Source organism: Odocoileus virginianus, chromosome 23 (assembly GCF_023699985.2).
Source record: "Odocoileus virginianus isolate 20LAN1187 ecotype Illinois chromosome 23, Ovbor_1.2, whole genome shotgun sequence".
NCBI lineage: Eukaryota > Metazoa > Chordata > Mammalia > Artiodactyla > Cervidae > Odocoileus > Odocoileus virginianus.
Genome location: NC_069696.1, coordinates 13199418 through 13219157, shown reverse-complemented (window position 1 = coordinate 13219157; position 19740 = coordinate 13199418). Strand labels below are relative to the sequence as shown.

The window sequence follows — 19740 nt, the reverse complement described above, 5'->3', positions numbered from 1 at the left end:
TGGTTTAATCCATTTTCATTTACTTTTACCATTTAACTTAAACTAGAATATTTAACTTTTCATACAATCTTAACTTTAAAGATGGTCACTTGCTATTTTATATGCAAACAATCCAGACTCATCCGGAACGTACCCATTTTTCAGTCTGCACCCAGGACAGGAGCGGGGCCAGGAGGATGGAGGCCATTGGCCTGCAGTGACCTTAGGTGGCCAAGCACCGCCCCCTGATACCATGGCCCGCTCCAGGCACGGTAACTTCACTTAGGTTTTTGTTTCGTTTTACAACTTTTCCAACACAAATTCTTCTAAAACTTATCTCTGACAGTCGAGTACCACTTTAGGACTGTTGCTGCAACTGAGTAAAGTGCAAAGAGCTTCACTGCACTCAGAACTTGAGGAGCGGAGACCCCACGTTCTCCTTGTCAGCGCCGGGACTCAGCAGGATCAGAGGGGAAGCCAAGTCTATGAGCTGCGGGAGAAAACCACACGGGTGAGTGGGACGGCCGCAGCCCCCTTCCTGGCCCGCAGACCCCGAAGGACCGGCTTTCTGAAGCCAGGGCTGCCTGCGGCCAGCTCCCCCTGGTCTGGCCAAACTACTGGGTGAACTTGGCTCGGGCCTAGTGGAAAGGCACCCTGACCACCATGTTTAAGCAGCTGGAGGGAGAAAGCGGCACGCCCAGAAGAACTCTGAGCTCCTCTGGCATTTCTGCTCCTGTTAATAAGCGCTGGGGGCCGTGGCCCCGGAAGAGCTCCAGGTGAGGCGCCTCCTTGGCACTCACACTGCTGAGGCTGAGGCGAGCTGAGCCACGTGGCCCTCAGAAGCCGCAGTGGCCAGTCTTCTGGGTCACCATGACGTGCCTGAGCATCAAACCCAACAGAGACCAACCAAGGCCAGAGCCAGCAGGCCCTGCTACAGCTCACCTGTCCCACCTCGTCGGGGGGCTTGGCCACGGCCTTCCTGTGCGCCTCTGGGGTGTTTGTCAGGAGGTCGACCAGGGGCCCACTTCCAGACGGCAGGGCCACAACCGCCTTGGGGCTCCTGCAGAAGTCGATGAGCGGGCGGTCATCCAGGGCTGTGGCCACAGCCTCCACGGTGAGGTTGAGTTGATCCAGTTTGACATCCACGAGCAGAGCCTGGACAAGAAACTAGACTGAAAGGCCATCCCAGCATCTTTTATCAGCTGTCCGGGGAAAGCAGGTGGGTTCTGCCTAGGCGCCAGGGGCTGCCGGTCTGTAAGCCTAAGGAAGGAGGCTGGGACGGCCCTAGTGGGCCGGGCTGTGGTGTGTGAGCACCGAGGAATCCCCTCCTGCTGCCTCCACCCCATCACCCCCTCCTGCCAGTGGCCACCATGGGAGGCCCCTCCCCTGTGAACCCCCATCCCTGCTTCCCACCCCTCCCGTGAACCACGTCCTGACTTCCCACCCTTCCCGTGAACCCCCGTCCCTGCTTCCCACCCCTCCTGTGAACCCCGTCCTGACTTCCCACCCCTCCCTGCTTCCCACCCCTCCTGTGAACCCCGTCCCTGCTTCCCACCCCTCCCGTGAACCCCGTCCTGACTTCCCACCCCTCCCGTGAACCCCGTCCTGACTTCCCGCCCCTCCCGTGAGCCCCGTCCTGACTTCCCACCCCTCCCGTGAACCCCGTCCTGACTTCCCACCCCTCCCGTGAGCCCCGTCCTGACTTCCTGCCCGTCCCGTGAACCCCGTCCTGACTTCCCGCCCCTCCCGTGAGCCCCGTCCTGACTTCCCACCCCTCCTGTGCAGTTTCTGTCTCCTCCCGCCTCCCAGCCGTGGCCCGGCTGACACCACAGGCCCCAGGCCACAGGTGATGTCCTCGGTCACCTGTGGGACCCAGGAACGCACTTGTCAGCCCTGCCTGCACCCCTCACCTCACTGGGGGCTGTGGCTTCAGTGGACTGCGCTTCGTCCAGGGCGACTTCTGCGGTGATACTTTGTGAAAAAGTAAAATCACTCTTTTCTGGAGAAAAGTCCAGTGCCTGCGGCACAGCAGATGGAGGCGAGCAGCTCCCGTCAGGGGACGAGTCAGGGCGCCTGAAGGCAGGCTGGCCGTCGCCCTCCCTGGCGGGCGCAGTTCTGCAGAGAGAAAAGGGCATCCATCAGGAGGCTCCACATGGCGCTCTCGTCTGCCTGTGACTCGGGAGGACCGCGGCAGGAGCGGAAGCAGCACCTGGTGGACAGCGGACCCCCCATCACACCGTCACTTGAGGTTTTAGGAATTGGAGGTGAATGGACTGCAGCCTTTACCTCTTACCTCACTGTGGATTTTTTCTGGGGCTCAGAAGAGAGTCGCAGAGCAGACGCAGGCAGGGGAGAAGCCAGAGGCCTGGGCCTGGGCGTGGGGGTTGCCAGAGGGAGGCTGGAGAGCCGGCGGCCGGCAGGCGCAGGCAGGGCCGGCAGGCGCCTCGTGCTCACGGGGGTCCTCACGCTGCTGACCAGGCTCTGTGCGGCTGAGGACCACCTCACGGGAGTGCTGTGGGCCACCCTGGAGAGAAGAAAGCCTTCAGCAGAGATGAGCCAAAACAAAAGCTAAAGACTCAGCCGCACACCAACAGTGGAACACCTGTGGCTTTACTGTGACAGGCTCAGGCCAGTGAAGCCCGCTGCAGCCCCAGGTGGTGGGGGGCACGCGGCACGGGCACCAGCCCCTGGGGCCCTGCGGTGGGCTGTGGCTCCTCCGTGGGCCCATCTGAGGTTCTGATCTGGCTCGGCTGCACATTAGGGGCGGAGCCAGGAGACATTTTGTGGGAGTTCGCGGGGCGCTCTGAGGCCGCTCTTGACAGCATTCCTGTTTCCACAAGGGAGTCCAGGCCCAGGGTGGGCCGGCGGGATCACGCAGCTTCCCGGGGCGCGCCTGCTCGGAGTCTAAGGCCCTGGACCCGGGGCGAGCACAGGAGAGTGAGCCGGGCGCCAGCTTCCCCACGTGTCTCCCCTTCCCATCCTGACGACTGTGACTTCCGCTGCCTACCAACCTTGCCTCACTGCTGCTTTGTCTCGTTGCTGCCGATAAAGAGAGGCTGCAGAAAATAAACTGCTATCTTAGGATAAACAAGTCTAAGACCTCCCACCAACAGGAGCCCGTGGGAGGCTGGGAGACACACACCATGTATCAGTGACAATGTGCGTGTTCAAGAAGAATCTAAAAGCAAACTCGCATCAGCACCGACTGAAAGGCAGAGTCGCCGCAGGGGTGTGGGCAGGAGGCGCTGTGACCAGGCCGCCGCTCCCTGCAAGCTTCTGAAACCTGCCCCACGTCCTTCACTGAGAGCACTGGTGGCGCCAGACTCCAGCGAAAATAAAAATACAAATGTGGCCTTCAGCGCAGCGCCGGCAAGTGGGAATACTTCCCTATGGCCTGGCAAGAAAACCAAGGGAGGCGGCCAGCGGCTGTCCGCTCTGGTTTCACTCTGACCCCGCGTGCGTGGTGGGGAGGTGGCCCAGCGTGGCTGGTGCTGGGAGGGGAGGCCTGGCCCAAGCCCAGGAAGTGCCTGCCAAGTTCCTGCACAAGCGGAGGCAGGCCCAGAGCCCCGGAGAGCCGGGAGGAGGGCCCTGGCCCCAGGGCTCATGCCGCCCGTCCCACCCCGCGGGGTCCGAGGCCGCACCCCCACCCTGCTCACGGCACTGGCACCAGGCCCCCGCCCCGGGTGCGGCGTGCCTGAGGGTCGGGGGACCTCACTGCACCCCACCCCCAGCTGACGGACACAGGACTGAGGGGCCGGGTCCCTCCTCTGCGACAGCACTCAGAGCTGGGGAGGGCAGGTGCGTGGACGGCGCTGCCTGCCCCCTCGGGGGGACGCCCTCTGTGTGGAGGACCCCAGCGTGCACGCGTGCATGGGCGTGTGTCGTGGGTGCGCACGCGTGCCTGTGCGTTTTCTTACTGTTCGCCTGGCTCCAGGCCCACTGGGCAGACGAGGAAATGAGGCCAGCAACCTTCCCTAAGCCGCACGAGATGCTGACCAGGCAGCGGCAGCCCCGGGACCCAAACCCGAGTCTGAGCCAGGCCAGCAGTCTTCAGCCGCGGCACACGGGAGTCACCTGAGACCCTGCAGGCCCTCGGCTCCACCCAGAACCTCCGGGGAGGCTGGGCAGGCTGGCCGGAGACCTGCACATCAGGGCTGAGAACCGGCAATCCCGCCCCCGGGGGCGTCTGTGCTGCCGCCAACCTTGAGGGACACCACAGTGGCTCAGGAGACGGGGCTCAGGCCGGGCCCACAGGGCCAGGCTGTGGGGGTCCCACACATCGGAGGACACGCTCTCAGAGGTTACCAGGGACGCAGTTTGTTCCCATAAGACAGGAAGCAGACAGATTCAGTACCTCCCCACCGATGTGCAGGACTGTGGCCTCTGCGCCCGACAGGACTTCGGCGTTGCACCATCCGGGGGTTCACCTGAGAAGAGAGCGAGTGAGCGGTCAGGCAGCCGGGGGCACCCACCCTCACCGCACGGGCAGCCTCCTCTAAGCGTCTCTGTCCTGCCAAGTTGCAGGGAAAACCTGCGGCCCCAGAGTGCGGGGGGCACCCGCCCCGGGACCAGCGGGTGCAGAAGAGGGAGAGCCTGGTCCCACCGCTGCCCTCGGCCTGGCTGGCCCCAGATGGGGACAGAGCCCTCAGCAGGCGACCCTCGCAGGCCCCCACGAGCCCCCGCAGCAGAGCTAACGGGGGGTCGGACGAAGGCTCCAGGCGGGCCCCACGGGGCCTGCCACGGCCTCTGCTCTCCGGAACTGGGACGGCCCAGGGTCATCAAGACACAACGGTATTTACCTGCCGTCTGGCGGCTGACAAGCGTTTCCCCGTGTGATCTCACCTGGTCATGGGGCGGTGACAAGCAGGCTCAGAGGACTGAGCCCCGGGCCACCGTCCACGGGAGCGAGTCCCAGACTCACCCAGGGCCAAAGCTCAGGTACCACGCCCCGGGTAGCACCCTGCTGTCTTGGAGGCCACGGGCTGAGGCCATGACAGCCCCAGAGGGGAAGGCGGCCCGGGTCCCCGAGGAACCGGGGAAGGCCCAGGCCAGGTCTCCCCATCTCAGAGCAGCCTGCACTGGCCCCCGTGCACCAGGCACACCCCCGCCCCCATCACGTCCCTGCGCCTCTTCACGGCAGGATCTCAGAGAGCCGCCTGCACAGGCTCATACCCACCCCCCACCTCCTGTTCCCTGTAGAAGCTGATCTTATCAAAGTGGTTCCCGCACCAAAAACAGACAGCACAGGGTAAAGGCCACCCCACCTCCAACCTGTTTCCTGAGGTGCTTGCCTTCTGTCTCTGAGACTTCTTGAGACACCTCGACAGGAGCCCGGCTCCCTTGGGGTTCCCACCCCAGTCCTCACGGCCGCCTGGCCCCCAGGGTTTCTGGCATCGAGTTTAAGAACAGCACACAGCCCAGCACCCTGCAGCACCCTCCCACCCCGCCTTGAGGGCTGAGAACTGCTTCCGCCTTTTGCTGGTTTCTTATTGGGTGCCCTATGATGAAAACGCCCCACAACCTGTCCTTGGCAGCATTCCACGTGGTTACCTCTCAGACACCGAGTCCACACGTTTCAGGCCTCCACCTGAGGGAGCCTGCACTGACCAACAAGCTGAGAGAACCTGCCTAAACTGTCTTCCAACTTCTTTTATTCATGCCATTAAGCACAAGCTGGAATCAAGATTGCCGGGAGGAATATCAATAACCTCAGATATGCAAATGACACCACCTTTATGGCAGAAAGTGAAGAAGAACTGAAGAGCCTCTCGATGAAAGTGAAAGAGGAGAGTGAAAAAGTTGGCTTAAAGCTCAACATTTAGAAAGCTAAGATCATGGCATCCAGTCCCATCACTTCATGGCAAATAGATGGGGAAAGAGTGGAAACGGTGTCAGACTATTTTTATGAGCTCCAAAATCACTGCAGATGGTGACTGCAACCATGAAATTAAAAGACGCTTACTCCTTGGAAGGAAAGTTATGACCAACCTAGATAGCATATTAAAAAGCAGAGACATTACTTTGCCAACAAAGGTCTGTCTAGTCAAGGCTATGGTTTTTCCAGCAGTCAGGTATGGATGTGAAAGTTGGACTGTAAAGAAAGCTGAGGGCCGAAGAATTGATGCTTTTGAACTGTGGTGTTGGAGAAGACCCTTGAGAGTCCCTTGGACCACAAGGAGATCCAACCAGTCCATTCTAAAGGAGATTAGGTCATCGGAAGGCCTGATGTTGAAGCTGAAACTCCAATATTTCGGCCACCTGATGTGAAGAGCTGACTCATTTGAAAAGACCCTGATGCTGGGAAAGACTGAAGGCAGGAGAAGGGGATGACAGAGGATGGGATGGTTAGATGGCATCACCGACTCAATGGACATGAATTTGAGTAGACTCTGGGAGTTGGTGATGGACAGGGAGGCCTGGCGTGCTGCAATTCATGGGGTCGCAAAGAGTCGGACAGGAATGAGCGACTGAACTGATACTTACGATCTGACAGTACACTTATCTGACTGCATTTCTTATCTTTTACTAGAAAAATTTAAGTTCCATCAGTAGGAGCTATCTTACCATGATGTGCCTCGTACCTGTGAGAGTGCCGCACAATGGACAACACTCCACCCACAGCTCATTCCTTCTCTGGAGCGGGGGTGGGGGGAGGGAGGCTGCGGGGGGGCTCCCCGAGCAGGGATTGAACCTGCACCACCTGCCGTGGAAGCACAGAATCTTAGCCTGTTCACCAGACAAGGCCCAGAGCGGCTCATTCTCACATGAGCAGGAACTCCAGTGAACTTTTCCGGTGTTAACAGCTCCCTGAATTGGTCAGCAAAGCTGACAACTTCAAGATCCTGAAGCTGCTAGACAGCACATGCTTGAGAGAGGAGGCCAGAACCACCCCGGCCCTTCGTCAGCACTGTGTAGCCTCCTGTATGACACACGTTCCTCAGATGAACTCACCTTGACCAGATGCCGCACCTGCCAGACACCACACGGGGCTTTCTGCTCGGTGGCCCCGGCAGACGCTGCGGCAGTGGGAGCGCCCGAGGAGGCTGGAATTGGCAGCAGCAAAGGACTGGAGAGGAGGGAGTTAGAGAAGAGAGGACTAGAGAGAGAAGGCGCTCTAGGAGCCCGAGAGGGATCCCAAGTCCCAGCTGTGCAGTGAGCGCCAGGCCCACCGCCTCGTCACAGGGCAGAAACACGCCCAGCAGCTGGCCAGAGGGGACACCTCGGGGACACACGGCACAGACAGAAGGGGCTCGGGAGGGCCACACCTCAGTGGCAGGGCTGAACTGTCCCGAGAGTAAAGGCCGAGACCTCCCCCACCATCAAAGCTCTAAAGGAAGCCTTGAAAGGATCGAGTTCTCCTGAAACCTAACTGCCTGTCAAAGCAAGGTTCAATTCCTTAAAGAAAGACAACCAAGTCCAGACATGCAGAAAATTTATGATGTCTAGCAGACAATAAAAAATCATTAGACATGTGAAGAAGCAGGAAAATGTGACCATAACCAGAAAGAAAATTAGTCAATAGAAACAGGCCCAAAATGATACAGAGGATAGAATCAGAACAAAGAGACTTTAGAGCAACCGTTACAGATGTGTTCAAGAATTCACAGGAAAACACACACCATGAGGACAATGAAAGGGGAAACTCTAAGGTCAGAGATGAAAATTTAGCTGGATGGACTTACGAGCAGATTAGACACACTGTGGGGAAAACAGACACGTGCACGTGGAGACATCCCAGTAGAAACGAGCCAAACAGAAGCACCAGAGGAGGCGGGGGCAGGGCCTGAGGGACCAGAGGACAACATGAGGAGCCTCTGGTCCAAGCGACTGGAGTCCCAGGACTGCGAAGGGGCGAGAAGACACGTCTGAAGAAACAACGGCCACGTCTTCCCCAGGTCCAATTAAAAACATCCACCCACAGAACAAAGGAGCTCAGGAACGCCCAAGCAGGATGAACACAAAGAAAGCCATACGAAAATGTGTTAGTAACCAAAACCCTGAAAATACCAACAGAAAATCTTAAGAGCAGCCACGGAGCAACGATGTGTTCACACAGAGGGGAGTAATTTAAGAAATTCACTAACTTATCCAAACCTACAAAAATGAGAAGACATAGAAAATGCTTTATGAAAATGACAGCAACCACCATGACCAAAACTGATGACTATTTGAACTGTAAACATAACTTGTTCACTATTTTAAACCATGTTAAAGCGTATCTGTGACTTACCAGTGGAAAGCCTGGGAATTCTAAATTGATCCGCAGGGGCAGGCACAGCCTTCGCCTTGGAGCTCAGGCGGGAACCGCGCCTCACTGTGCCCCCAGTCTTGTCCCTTTCAGAAGACTGTGGCCAACCACAGTGAGAGCTCGGCCCAGGGCCTCCCTGGTCCGGGGTCTGGGGCTGGGGGAGGGCTGCTCTGGGGGGCCCCCTGGGCTGCTCCGCAGGCCGCTCCGCAGCCCCTGGCCTCTGGCTTTGCCTGCAGGCCATGCCCCCGGGGCCCGCCTTCAGGGACGGCCGTGGCAGGCCATGCCCCGTTCTGCCCGTCTGGCTGGAGCTTGACCGGGCACTGTCTGCAGAGATGCCTGGACGTTCACTTGGTTTAGCTGGAAGAGGAGACAGGAAATCTGGCTGTCACTCAAGCTGATGCTGTGTTTAAATGATGAAGTTATTTAACACACGCACACACACACAAGATATGGTACCTTTAGCATATCTACCTTAGAATGTGGTAAAGAAAACGACTTATTTCTATCATGCTGATTTCCATATTAAAAAATACGACATAGGAAAAATATTCTGCATGTGCACCAGGCAACATCCTCAAACACGGGACAACCCGGGTTGCTTGTGGCTTAGCTGAGTGTGATTCTAGACATGATAGCCAAGATGTATAAGGATGCATGAACTGAAGCTCTCTTGTCCTGACTAGGTTGACAGCAGAACTCTATCCTAGCTGAGCAGGTGAAGACGGACAGTCTCGTCAGATGCTGCATCTGGCCAATCAGGGGTGTGGGCGGGGCAACACGGAGAGAGATGCGCCTTACTGGTCAGTTCCTTTCCGCCACAGGGAGGCTGGGTCCTGTCAGTCACCAGCACTATTTAAATGAGCTGGGTGAAAATACTCAGCTGCCAATACAGCCAGCACGGAGGCCAACCTGGCGAAAGGTTCTTAAAGAGAAACTCAGCAGAAGGACTAAACCACAGCCCACGTCACACATCATGTTAAGGCTCACGACATTCTCCCCTCAACACTGTCTGAGCTGACCCTGGGGATTTTTGCCATGGAAAACAGAGAAACACGCACTCACCACAAGGCCCCCCCAGCCTGTCTCGACCTTTCCCAGAGGCAGGATCAGAAATCATAGACAGAACTGGTGCTGATGCCTGAACCAACACGGCCGGATTCACAGCGCCTAATGTAACAAAACTTCGTTTCCCTGAACACGTGCCGCATGACAGACACAGGGCTGGGGCATCATGTGGTCCTCAGGCCCACAGGGGCACTGCGAGGGCGGTGCCACCCCCCTGGTTTGTAAAGGCACAGACGTAACTTCAGCTCTCCTAACCACCCAGGCGGCCGGGACTCCAGATCGGACCAGCCTCGCTCCAGAGGAGACTTCTCACGTTTGTGTACAAAACGCAGGCTTTCCTGCCCGGCTTAGAGGCTGCACAGCAAACCTGCTTGGAAGAGGTTTTAGTCCTTGAGAGCAGGAGGCCGCGTGCCTTCCCCACAGCCTCCTAGGGTTTCTCCCCTTTGCCAGTAGATGGCACCCTTGGCTTGGAAAGACAGCAAAGTCACCTGAATTGAAACAGGTTTGAACAGATTTAAACAAACAACCAAGAGTTACGGCTCCTACGCCCTACACCATCTGGAACATCCCTACTTTTAAAAAACCTATGTTTGATCAGGTGGCTGAGGCTGGTCTCAGCACTATGCCGGGTCCTCGGGCACCAGAAGGGCGTGCCTACCTTGTGACAGCTTGTGGTCAGTCGTGTCTGACTCAGCAACCCCGTGGACTGCAGCCCGCCAGGTTCCTCTGTCCGTGGGATTCCCCAGGCAAGAATGCTGGAGTGGGTTGCCATTTCCTTCTCCAGGGGCTCTTCCCAACCGAGGGATGGAACCCACGTCTTGCATCTCCTGCACTGGCAGGCGGGCTCTTTACCTACAGAGCCACCTGTGACAGCTTAACTCAGCCGAAACTAGACCACCCGCCTAACTGCCTCTCCTCGGAGGAGGGCAGGCACCTTGGGGATGGAGGCCTCAGCAGTCTCCCTGCCCCAGACCACAGCAAGCCTTCCAGAACCTGCGGCTGAGCTGAGCCGTTCTGTGAGGAGTCTGGCAGGAACAAGGCGCTCAGGGCCGGCCTTACCTCTGCCAGCCGCAGGAGAAGCACAGACAGCGGAGCTCAGGCCCGAGACAGACCCCGACGAGCACCTTCCCGCCAGGCCACCAGCGCATCCAGGTGGCTTCAGCATGGTCTTCTTCAGCCCGGACTAAAACAGAGACTTCATTACCCACCCAAGACTTCTTTCTGCAGAAGTCGGGGTTTTCAACAGTCTGCAAGTTACCATCCCGAATCAGAGTAAGGTCAAGCAGTGCTCCCCGGCGTGGCCGCCAGGTTCCCTGTGAGAGGAGTGCTGGGGGCCTGCTGACCGCAGGCGTGGGGCCTGGACCCTAGCTTGTGCAGTCGACAGCTGCAGGGCCCAGTGTGGGCAAGCTTAGCAAGCACCACCAGGGCCGTGGCACATTCACAAGCTCACAGAGCTCAGCGCTGGGAAACAAACGGCAAAGACAAGGACGGTAGCCTCCACGCCTGTGAGGAGCTGTAGTTTTCAAAGCACCGACAGCCCGTCTCCTCGGCGCACCAACCCCGCGAGGGAAGCAGGGGCATCTCTGCCGTCACACCCTGATGTCAGCTGGGGGTCGGGGGGCTGACGTTCCGCGGTGCCCACAGCTCCCCAGGGGCAGTGGCCAGGCCCTCACGTGGGCCAGGCCCGCGTGCCCTGCATTTCACCATGCTGCCCCTCCTGGATCCTGTCTTCAACCTCCTAAACCTTGATTTTGGTCCAGATGCGTCCCACATCCTCAAAGCTGCCCCTTACTCCCTGCGCTCACAGGCCAATCCCCACTGCCCCAGCCCCGGCCAACCCACCTTGTTTGGAACTGGGAGCGACCGCTTGCCTGGGACCAGGTGGCTCCCACTGGCGGGCAGGCTGGCAACGTCCCGGGCAGTGCTGGGCTTGTCCGGGGGCATGCTGCCATGGGCGTCCTTTTCATCTTGGATTTTCATCCCGGGAGGACTAGCTGGTTTCTCTCTCGCAGGCTGAAAAATTGTAATTTGAAATGTGAGAACTGTCTAGTCTTTCACAATGTAGAGACACACGAAGGCTTCAATTAGAGGGCAGGCACCATCCATCTTCCCAACATGCAGTCCTCAATTCATCAACGGGAGAGAAAAGAATATAGCGGTTCACTTCCTCCGCCAAATTACCACAGAAAAAAATGATGATGAAGCCTGCTTCCTCATTAAAAACAGGGTAAAATAATACCGAGACAGACCATTAATAGGAGAGAACTCCTCTAGGGCTAGTTCTCAATCAGGATTCTTATTTAAGGGTGATAATGAGGAAACTGGATCTAGTTACACAAATTTTAAAGTGCCGCACGGAAAGGAATCATTCATTAAATGGTCATGCCCTCTACCAGACGAGCTGCTCAGTTGCAATAAATCTTCATCTAGTACCGAAGGGCATTTTTCTTCAGCGAGCAGAGCCCAACAAAGAATAAATTCCTCACGTCTAGGTACAAGGGCGTTTGTGGAAGTAATTCATGCTTCCATAAATAACTCCTCATACCAAGAAGAGTTCGTAAGAAGCAAAAGAAGCTCATAAAGCAGTAACTGTCTTTCTCTTTTCCATCATTTTTTATATTGAGACATGCTTCACGTAAGTTAAAGTCCACCATTTTAAAGTGTATACTTCAGTGGCCTTTACAATACTACCACAGTGTCCCTTGACAACATTTTTGTTGCCCCTAAAAGCAACTCCTGGCCATCAGCACTCCTTGCACCTCCCAGCCAGGTGTCCACGGATCCACCATCTCCAGAGCATGACACAACTCGCCTGCTGCAGTCACTTCCTGTAAGTGAGACAGTACAACATGGGACCTTCTGCGTCTGGCTTCTTCCTGACTATGTTCCCCAGGGTCACCCATGTTTATCACGTGTCAGTCCAGCATTTCTTCACAGCCAAAAGTATCCCAACTGCATGGACAGATCGCATTTCCCTTATCCAGTCATCAGCTGGTGGGCATCTCGATTATCCCTACTTTTTGGTTATTATGAATGAAGCTACTTTCAACAGTGCTACACAGGTTTCTGTGTGGACATATGTTTTCAATTTCCTTGGGAATATGCCCAAGTGGAACATGTGGAATTGCTGGATCATGTGATAATTCTGAGCTTAACTTTTCCAGGAACCACCCAACTGTTTTTCCACTGCGGCTGCACCACTGCACAGCCCTATGGGCAATGCACGGGGACGCAATTTCTCCACGTCCTCATCAACACTTACTTTGTTCTTTAATTCTCACTACAGCCATCCTGGGCTTTCCTCATAGCTCAGTTGGTAAATCATCTGCCTGCAATGCAGGAGACCCTGGTTTGATTCCTGGGTCGTGAAGATCCCCTGCAGAAGAAAATGGCAACCCACTCCAGTATTCTGGAGCCCGGTGATCTGCAGTTCATGGGGTCACAAAGAGTTGAACATGACTGAGCGACTAAGCACAGAACAGTTGAAATTACATCACACCCCCAGCCCTGAGTCTATGTGTCACACACACAAATCCAGGCCCAAGTTCAGTGGTGCACATGGACCCACGCTGCTGTCATTCTGGAAAAGTCACTTCAGAAATGTACATCCAAACGATCTCCAGGAAGAGGCATTTGCATGACTACATGACAGCTTCAGCCCTGGGGAAGCAGAGGCCACGTGCCCCCTCGAAGGGTCTCCGTGCAGACCCCGTCCAGCCCAGTTCTGCTAGCAGGAAGTCGTGGGGCTCAGAAGCTGTGCTTGCGGAGGGAAACAGATTTTCTCTGCCTGTGCTGGGTGTTTTGCACTGACCTAACTCTGCTGACAGCCCTGCAAAGCAAAGCATCTCTCTAATTGGCTGGGAGTGCCAAAGTTGGCGGCCAGGGCCGTGGAGCTGGGGACGGCGCAGGGCAGGCTCCCGGCTGCTCCCTTGCCTCCCCTGGGCTACCGCCCCACCCTGAGCTCAGAGCCAGTGAGGCAAACCCAGGAGGCGGCCACAGCCTGACCCCATCCTGCTACCCATGAGCCACTAGGACCCCCAGCTTCCCGGAGCTGGCTGGCCACACCCCAAAGGCACACGTGTCCCCCACCACATCCCAGGGCAGCGCCTCCACTCATGTCTGGGAGGAAGGCAATCTAAACACAGTCACGGTTCAGAGGGAGACTCATGGCCATCCAGGAGGGGGATTAGGGGAAGAAGCTGCTTGTTAATGCACCTAAAATCCCTAACGGGGGGTTGGGGGAGGTTGGCGAGGGGGAATGTCCAGTGCTGTAACAAAACGAAAGGGAAGATCTCAAACGGAATGGGAGAGGAGGTGTCCCTGAGTCACCACAATGGGGACGCAGCCCTGCCCACGCCACCCCGGCCTGGCTCCCAACGCCACGCACATAGCTTCTTCTAAACATCCCACGCCTGCACCTCAGAGCCCTCCCTCCGAGCAAGACATTCCCAGGTTCCCCCCACAGTGGTCTGTTCCAGGGCATAATCCCACAGGGCGCGGAAGCAAGGCAGCATCTGATCCTCAGATAAAAGTGCTGGTGGGGCTGGGGTGGGGGCTACCTTCTCCATGGCCGAGTGAAGGCTCTTTCCTCGAAGGGACGAGGTTCGGGGTGGCGGCAACTTGCTGGCAACCTTCTTCTGAGCCCCGGCCTGGTTTGGAGGCTGAGCAGCACTGGTCTCTGCTGGCAGAGAAGGGCACGAGGCGGGTGGCATCCCCGAGGTTTCGGGGCAGCTGGCCTGGTCAGGAGAGGCTGGCAGGGCTGTGCTGGAGGCGGGCTGAGTGCCCCGGAGCAGAGGTGCCCTCCAGAGGCCGTCCGACAGGCAGTACGTCTCCCGCTTAAGTGACTTGGGGCTTTTCTTCATTTCGTTTTCTCTATCAAAGAGGTTTATTTTGAGTTTTGACTCCTGTATGAATCTTTCCACTCCCTGGCTCCCAGGGTCTTCGGGCTGGGCGGCCTGGGCCGCCTTGGTTCTGCCGTTGCTTTGTATCTGGAAGGCCAGTAAGTGAGCTTCTTTATAAACTTCCACAAACTTTTCCCCTGTGAGTGGACTCCAGGTGAAGTGTCTTTCAGAAGCTGGCAAAGGAGGTTCTTCGGGAATTTGATTATTTAATTCTAAGCTGGCAGCAATACATCTTTCTTTATGGCCAATAGGTCCAAAAAAGACTTCATCATCTTCATTGGCACTATTTTAAAAGAAAAGGATTAACAACAAACTGGCATTTACATGAAAGACTTGACTGAACGTGGTTACACCAAGGCAAGGGGAGAAAACTCATCTTTTTTACCTTGAAGAAGACAACGAAAGGTCGAAGTCAAACTTTTCATCAGCCAACAGAAGAATGTCTGGGGAGGAAAAAGTCAACCGTTACCTTAGGGGTGGGCTGATAATGAGAAAACATCACCAGTCTCCACAGCGATCAAAACTCTTCTCAAATTTCACTTCTCCAAGTGTGACATCAGTATTGTAATAATCACATTTTCTCAAGGAGCTCTAGATTATCGTAATTTTTCCTTAAAAAAAAAATAGCATCAACCATTCTGTGTTCGCTAAGCTGCCATCAAAGCCCAAGTCCTTGTTTTTAAGCCCTAAAGACATGATCTAAAGTGCACTCACTGAGTCATTCGATTAGCTTTGTAAGACTCGCTCAGTCATTTTCTGGTACAGAACATTTTCAAAAGACCACCTGCTTCAGCTCCCCAACTCCCCATTTACAGACTACACCTAGTCCTCTTTCAAAAGCAAATTTAACGCTCCTCACAGGCAGAGTATGGGCTCCATGCACACCTGAGGTCCATCATCTCTCCCTGGAGCCCGTCCCGATAAACCATAAACCACTGCTGGCATCCTGTGTACACAGGGCCTTCGCCAGCCCTGACGGCCCAGGGGCCTCTGGGGGAGCACACCCCTGGGCTGGGGCCACCGCTCTCCGCCCACCCCCTTAGGGCTCCCTGGGGCTCCCACAGCCTCGGACCCGACCTCTGCCTCAGCATCCCCATCCTGTAAGAGTGTCTCAACCTTCTGTGGCCCCAACTAGCCTGGAGGCTCCTCCAAAACAGTAAGTGTCTAGTTCTCTCCCAAGCTCCCCAAAGTCCACCTCAAGGTCTGGACATTTAGCAAATATTTCTCAAAGTGCAATGAACTGGGGACTCCCTGGTGGCCCAGTGGTTAAAAGTCTGCCTAAGTCAACACTGAGCAACATTAACCAACAAGTGAACAGAAGGAAAGAATCTGCGGTTAAAACTGCTGCGATGGACAGATGCTATGACTACATACAAGAAATACCAAGAAAATCCACTGAAAACTATTATAAATTGTGAAAGAGCAAAAGCAAACATCTGAGGACAAAATTATTACACAACAAATCAACAGCTTTCATATCTAAAAAGAACAGAAGATATAATGGAAGAAAAGACCTCATTTACTATAGCACCAAAAAATGCAAAACACCTATGAATTAACAAGAAATATGCAAGATGGATCTAAAGAAAGTTTAGTATATCAGAAAAGTAACATATCAAGTAAAAGAGGAAAATGCATTATTCAATAAATGGTATCGAGACAAACTAGACAACCCTTTGAGAGGGAGAAATACATGCATCTGACGTTTGAGCCATAGCTCACAGACCATACCAGGACAAATCCCAAAAAGGTCAAAGACTTAACTGAAAAAAACGAAACTCCAAAAGAACAAGAAACCATGGGGAAATCCCTGTATAGCCTGGAGTGTGGAGGTCTGACACCAAGCTGGAAGCCATAATACAACAGGTTGATAGTCCAATATATTAAACACTAACATCTCTGCATGACAAAAACCACCACGAGCAAAGTTAGAAGGAACAACAGACAGGGAAGGGAACACACGCGGCTCACATCATGAAGGGCTGCTGGTGAACACTCCTACAGACTGCAGGCAAACGGCTGACACGGGAGGAAGAACGGGCAAAGGACATGCACAGAGGGAAGTCACAGGAGATAAAATGAAACGTTCTGAAACATATGACCAGTTCAGTCGCACTCAAAAACAAGAGCAACGAGAAACTCAGAGATTCCCAGGACTCCAGTTTTCATTGCTATGATTGTTAAAAATCTGAAAGTTTGGTTTGTAAGTTACTGCAGCTCTACAGAGGGTAGCCTGACAGTACCCACCAAGAAAGACACGCACACACCTTGACGGGACGCCTACTGCTGTCAAGGACCCCACCCGGTTTACTGCACTTGGAATAGCAAGATACCAGCCACTAGCTAAGTTAGAGTTCCCGGATGGCAGGTAAGCGGACAGCACATCCCCACAGTGGAACGGAACATGACTTGGGCTCAGAGAAGAACAGTAACACTTCCTATATTGATACACAGAGCTCATCAAGATAAATTAGAGGCAAAACCCAAGATGGTACCTAGGGTTCTACATGCTATAGAAGAGGGGGTCTGGACTGACAGGTACTACCTTGCACGTGCACAAGTCAGGTCTGGACTGCCCAGGAGACCAAGGAGATCGGTGGTCTCTGGAGGTGGTAACCGGGCAGTGGAGGGACAGAAAGGAGAAGGAGATGGACTTCTCACTTTTCAATGTGTCTAAAACCTAGGAAGTCAATTTCATGGGTCACTACCAGAAAATTCCAAACGTCTGCTGTGGGAAAAGGAATCCTGGGCCAGGAGTGAGGGGAAAAGCCTTCCACTCCAGGCTCCGCCACCAGCTCAAGGAGACTTGGGTGAGCTGTCCCATTCATCCACTCTGCAAACACGGGCTGCGTCCTCTGCGAGGCGCTCCGCACACACCGTGAAAGGCAGTGCGAGGAGGGGCCACCGGGATGTGGGGACACCTCTGAGGCCACTGGCAGGAGGAGGTGGAAACACAGGTCAGGTCACATCCTGGGTGGCGTCCAAGCCATGGCAAGCTTTTAGATTATTCAGAGTGCAATGGGACCTACCAAAGGGTTTTAAGCAGAAGACTGTTGTACTCTAACTTTTGTTTTTAAAAGGCTACCCTGGTGGATGTGTTAGAAAAGAAGCAGGTGGTATCTACTCAAATTACAGTGCACACATTGGCTAAAGTGCAAAATATACATGTAGGTGGAGGCAAATTACTATGGCTGAGACCAAGGTGGTGGCATTTGGGTGGAGCTGGAAAGACGTAGATGGATCCAAAATATATGGTGGAAATGACAGTAATTGATGACTGAACAAATGCTTCATAACTTTCTCAGCTGGGTGAATGGACAGGCAATTGACTTCTATTACAGAGACAATAGAGAAGAAAATGGCCACCCACTCCCAAATTCTTGCCCGGAGAATTCCATGGACAGAGGAGCCTGGTGGGGTACAATCCACGGGGTCACAAAGAGCCGGACAGGACTGAGTGACTGAGTTTCTTTTCACTTTTCACAAAGACAAAGAACCTGCCAAGAATGGGGGACCCGCTGAGTAAGAGGTGGGAGACATTCACGTGAAGACGCCAGCCAGCCAGGTGCATGCACAAGCCCAGAGCTTAGAGGAGAGTTTGTGCTCCAGACAAAACGTGGGCAGCACCAGAAGGTGGAAGAATTTAAAGCCATTTAAAGTGAAAGGATTTAAAGGACCTGTAGGAGGGGAGGGGGAATTCAAAGAGACCCCAGACCAGGTCCTGGGGAGCTCAACTTCGGAAGGTGGGACAGAACGAGAAACCTGCAAAAAGATGGAGATATACCGGCCAGAGTGTGCAGAAGGAAAAGCAGGAAGCCAAGCTGGCCAAGTTTCCCGTAGGAGAGAAGGCCAAAAGTCACGGAAAGGACAGAAAAAATGACCATGGATTTCACAACACAGATGTGCTCAGTGACGGACAAAGGCAGTGTGGGTGAAGTGAGAGGGCAGAGAGGGTTCGGAGGGGTTGAAGTTTGTGGAAAAAAACAGCGAAACAAGTGGAGAAAGTTCTTGCTCTGAAGTCTGGCTCTAAATGAGGCCCACAGCAGTGGAGAGGGTGTGGAGCGACAAGTCAGACAACAGGACCTATTTGTACATCAGTGATGAGCATGAACAAACAGACAAGAAAGATATAAAGGATGGATGACAGACAGGTGAAGCCCTCAGGAAGCAGCAACAGGGATTCAGCTGCACGTGCAAGGGACTGGAAAGGGAGGGTGTCTAGGCGAGGGTGGAGGACAGGATGCAGCAGCAAACGCTGTTCTAGACCCGAGGAAGCAGCGCTGATACTGGCAGTCTTGGGGCTGTTTGTGCAGAATGGGGGTGTTAAGGAGAAACAGGGGTCCCCAGTCTCCCTGACTCGCACACATGTCATGAAGACAAAGGATATAAAGGATGTCCCCACGCTTCAGCAGAAAAGGAAGGCTGGGCCCTTAACTCCTTTTGTGAGGCTGTGCTCTCACTTCCACATTCACAGCAAACAGGAACGGAACAAGACAGCAAGGCTACAGGCCAGGTCGTCTCGCGGATGTGCAGGCAAAGATCCTGGACAAGTCTCAGCAAACGGACACCAGCGACCAGCCAAAAGGCATCAGTTCCACAGACCTCAGTGCCTATGGAGTGTGTCAGGCTCTGCAGACACTGAAGTATACAGAACGGAGAAGAATCCCTGCTCCGCGGAAAGTCACAAATGGGGGGTAAAGGGAATGAAGAATACCCGGAAAAGAAACAAATTAGAGGAATGCAAAAACTCCGGGAAGACAGGGAGTTTACTGGGGCACAGAGAACGGGATGAGTACTGAATAAATAAACGAGCCAGTTCTCTCAGGAGCATTAAATCGACCTGCGTGTTCCCTGAGACCCCCCGGCCGACAGCGCTGCGGAGACTAGGACGTACCTTCCTTCTTGGGAGCCTCCATCTCCGCTTCTTGAGGGGGCCAGGCAGGCTGAAGGCACCTCGCTGCCGCCCCTTCCTTCCGCGGCCAGGGTTGTCAGAGGTCACAGCAAGGAGCAGGAGGCAGAAGCGGGGCGGGGGTCGGAGCCCGGGTTCCTCCAGCCCCCCCAGGGAAGCCCCCAACGCGCGCGCCGCTGTAGCACCGGCTGGGCAAGAGAGGGCGAGTCAGGGAGAGGCCACTGGGTCAGGGAGAGGCCGCGAGACCGGCAGAGGCCACCGCGGCAGCAGCCCAAGACCCTCCGCCCTGGCCCGCTCGCCTCCGGGCCGGCGCCGTCCGAGGCAGGCCCGAACGGGGGCCCCGGACCTCGACAACCAGACCTCCCCGGCTGGGCTTCACGCCAGGGGTCTTCGGCTTGAAGAAGACCTCCTTCAGCCTCGCCGGAGCGCGGGAGGGGTGCCCCGCCGCCCCCGGCCCGAACGCCCGACCTGGCCCGACCCCACCCTCCGAGGACCCCTGACCGCCGCCCACTCACACAGCCGCACCCCAGTCGCCCGGCGACCCCCTTACCCCAGAGCCGCCGCGACACCCGGCCGACGCGCCTGCGCCTTAGGTTTAAACGCGGCGCGCAGGAAGCGCTGAGGGCTGTTGATTGGCC

General features: G+C 55.3%; 1 protein-coding gene across 2 annotated transcripts; it reads right to left on the bottom strand.

Moving 5' to 3' along the window:
* GTSE1 (G2 and S-phase expressed 1) lies at positions 1 to 19740 on the bottom strand. 2 transcript variants are annotated; one of them, XM_020893636.2, is made up of 12 exons: positions 19653 to 19740; positions 19088 to 19290; positions 14579 to 14636; positions 13852 to 14476; positions 11135 to 11305; positions 10352 to 10475; positions 8210 to 8584; positions 4334 to 4406; positions 2273 to 2503; positions 1890 to 2094; positions 922 to 1134; positions 1 to 469 (listed from the first exon to the last, which is right to left on the bottom strand). In XM_020893636.2, exons 2-12 carry the CDS (start codon positions 19107 to 19109, stop codon positions 386 to 388), a joined length of 2181 nt encoding a protein of 726 aa, XP_020749295.2. In that variant the 5' UTR covers positions 19110 to 19290; positions 19653 to 19740; the 3' UTR covers positions 1 to 385. The 2 variants fall into 2 exon arrangements, with proteins under 2 accessions (XP_020749295.2, XP_070309617.1); XM_070453516.1 differs by lacking the exon at positions 8210 to 8584.

Bases quoted from the DNA above. Each gene is read 5' to 3' on its own strand.
- GTSE1 (XM_020893636.2), bottom strand. From the start codon at position 19,109: ATGGAGGCTCCCAAGAAGGAAG. The intron at 4,407-8,209 runs GTAAGTCACAGA...CTCTCTTCTCAG, and splicing joins AATTCCCAGGCTTTCCACTG to GTGAACCCCCGGATGGTGCA. The intron at 2,504-4,333 runs GTACTGAATCTG...TCTTCTCTCCAG, and splicing joins TCCTGCACATCGGTGGGGAG to GGTGGCCCACAGCACTCCCG.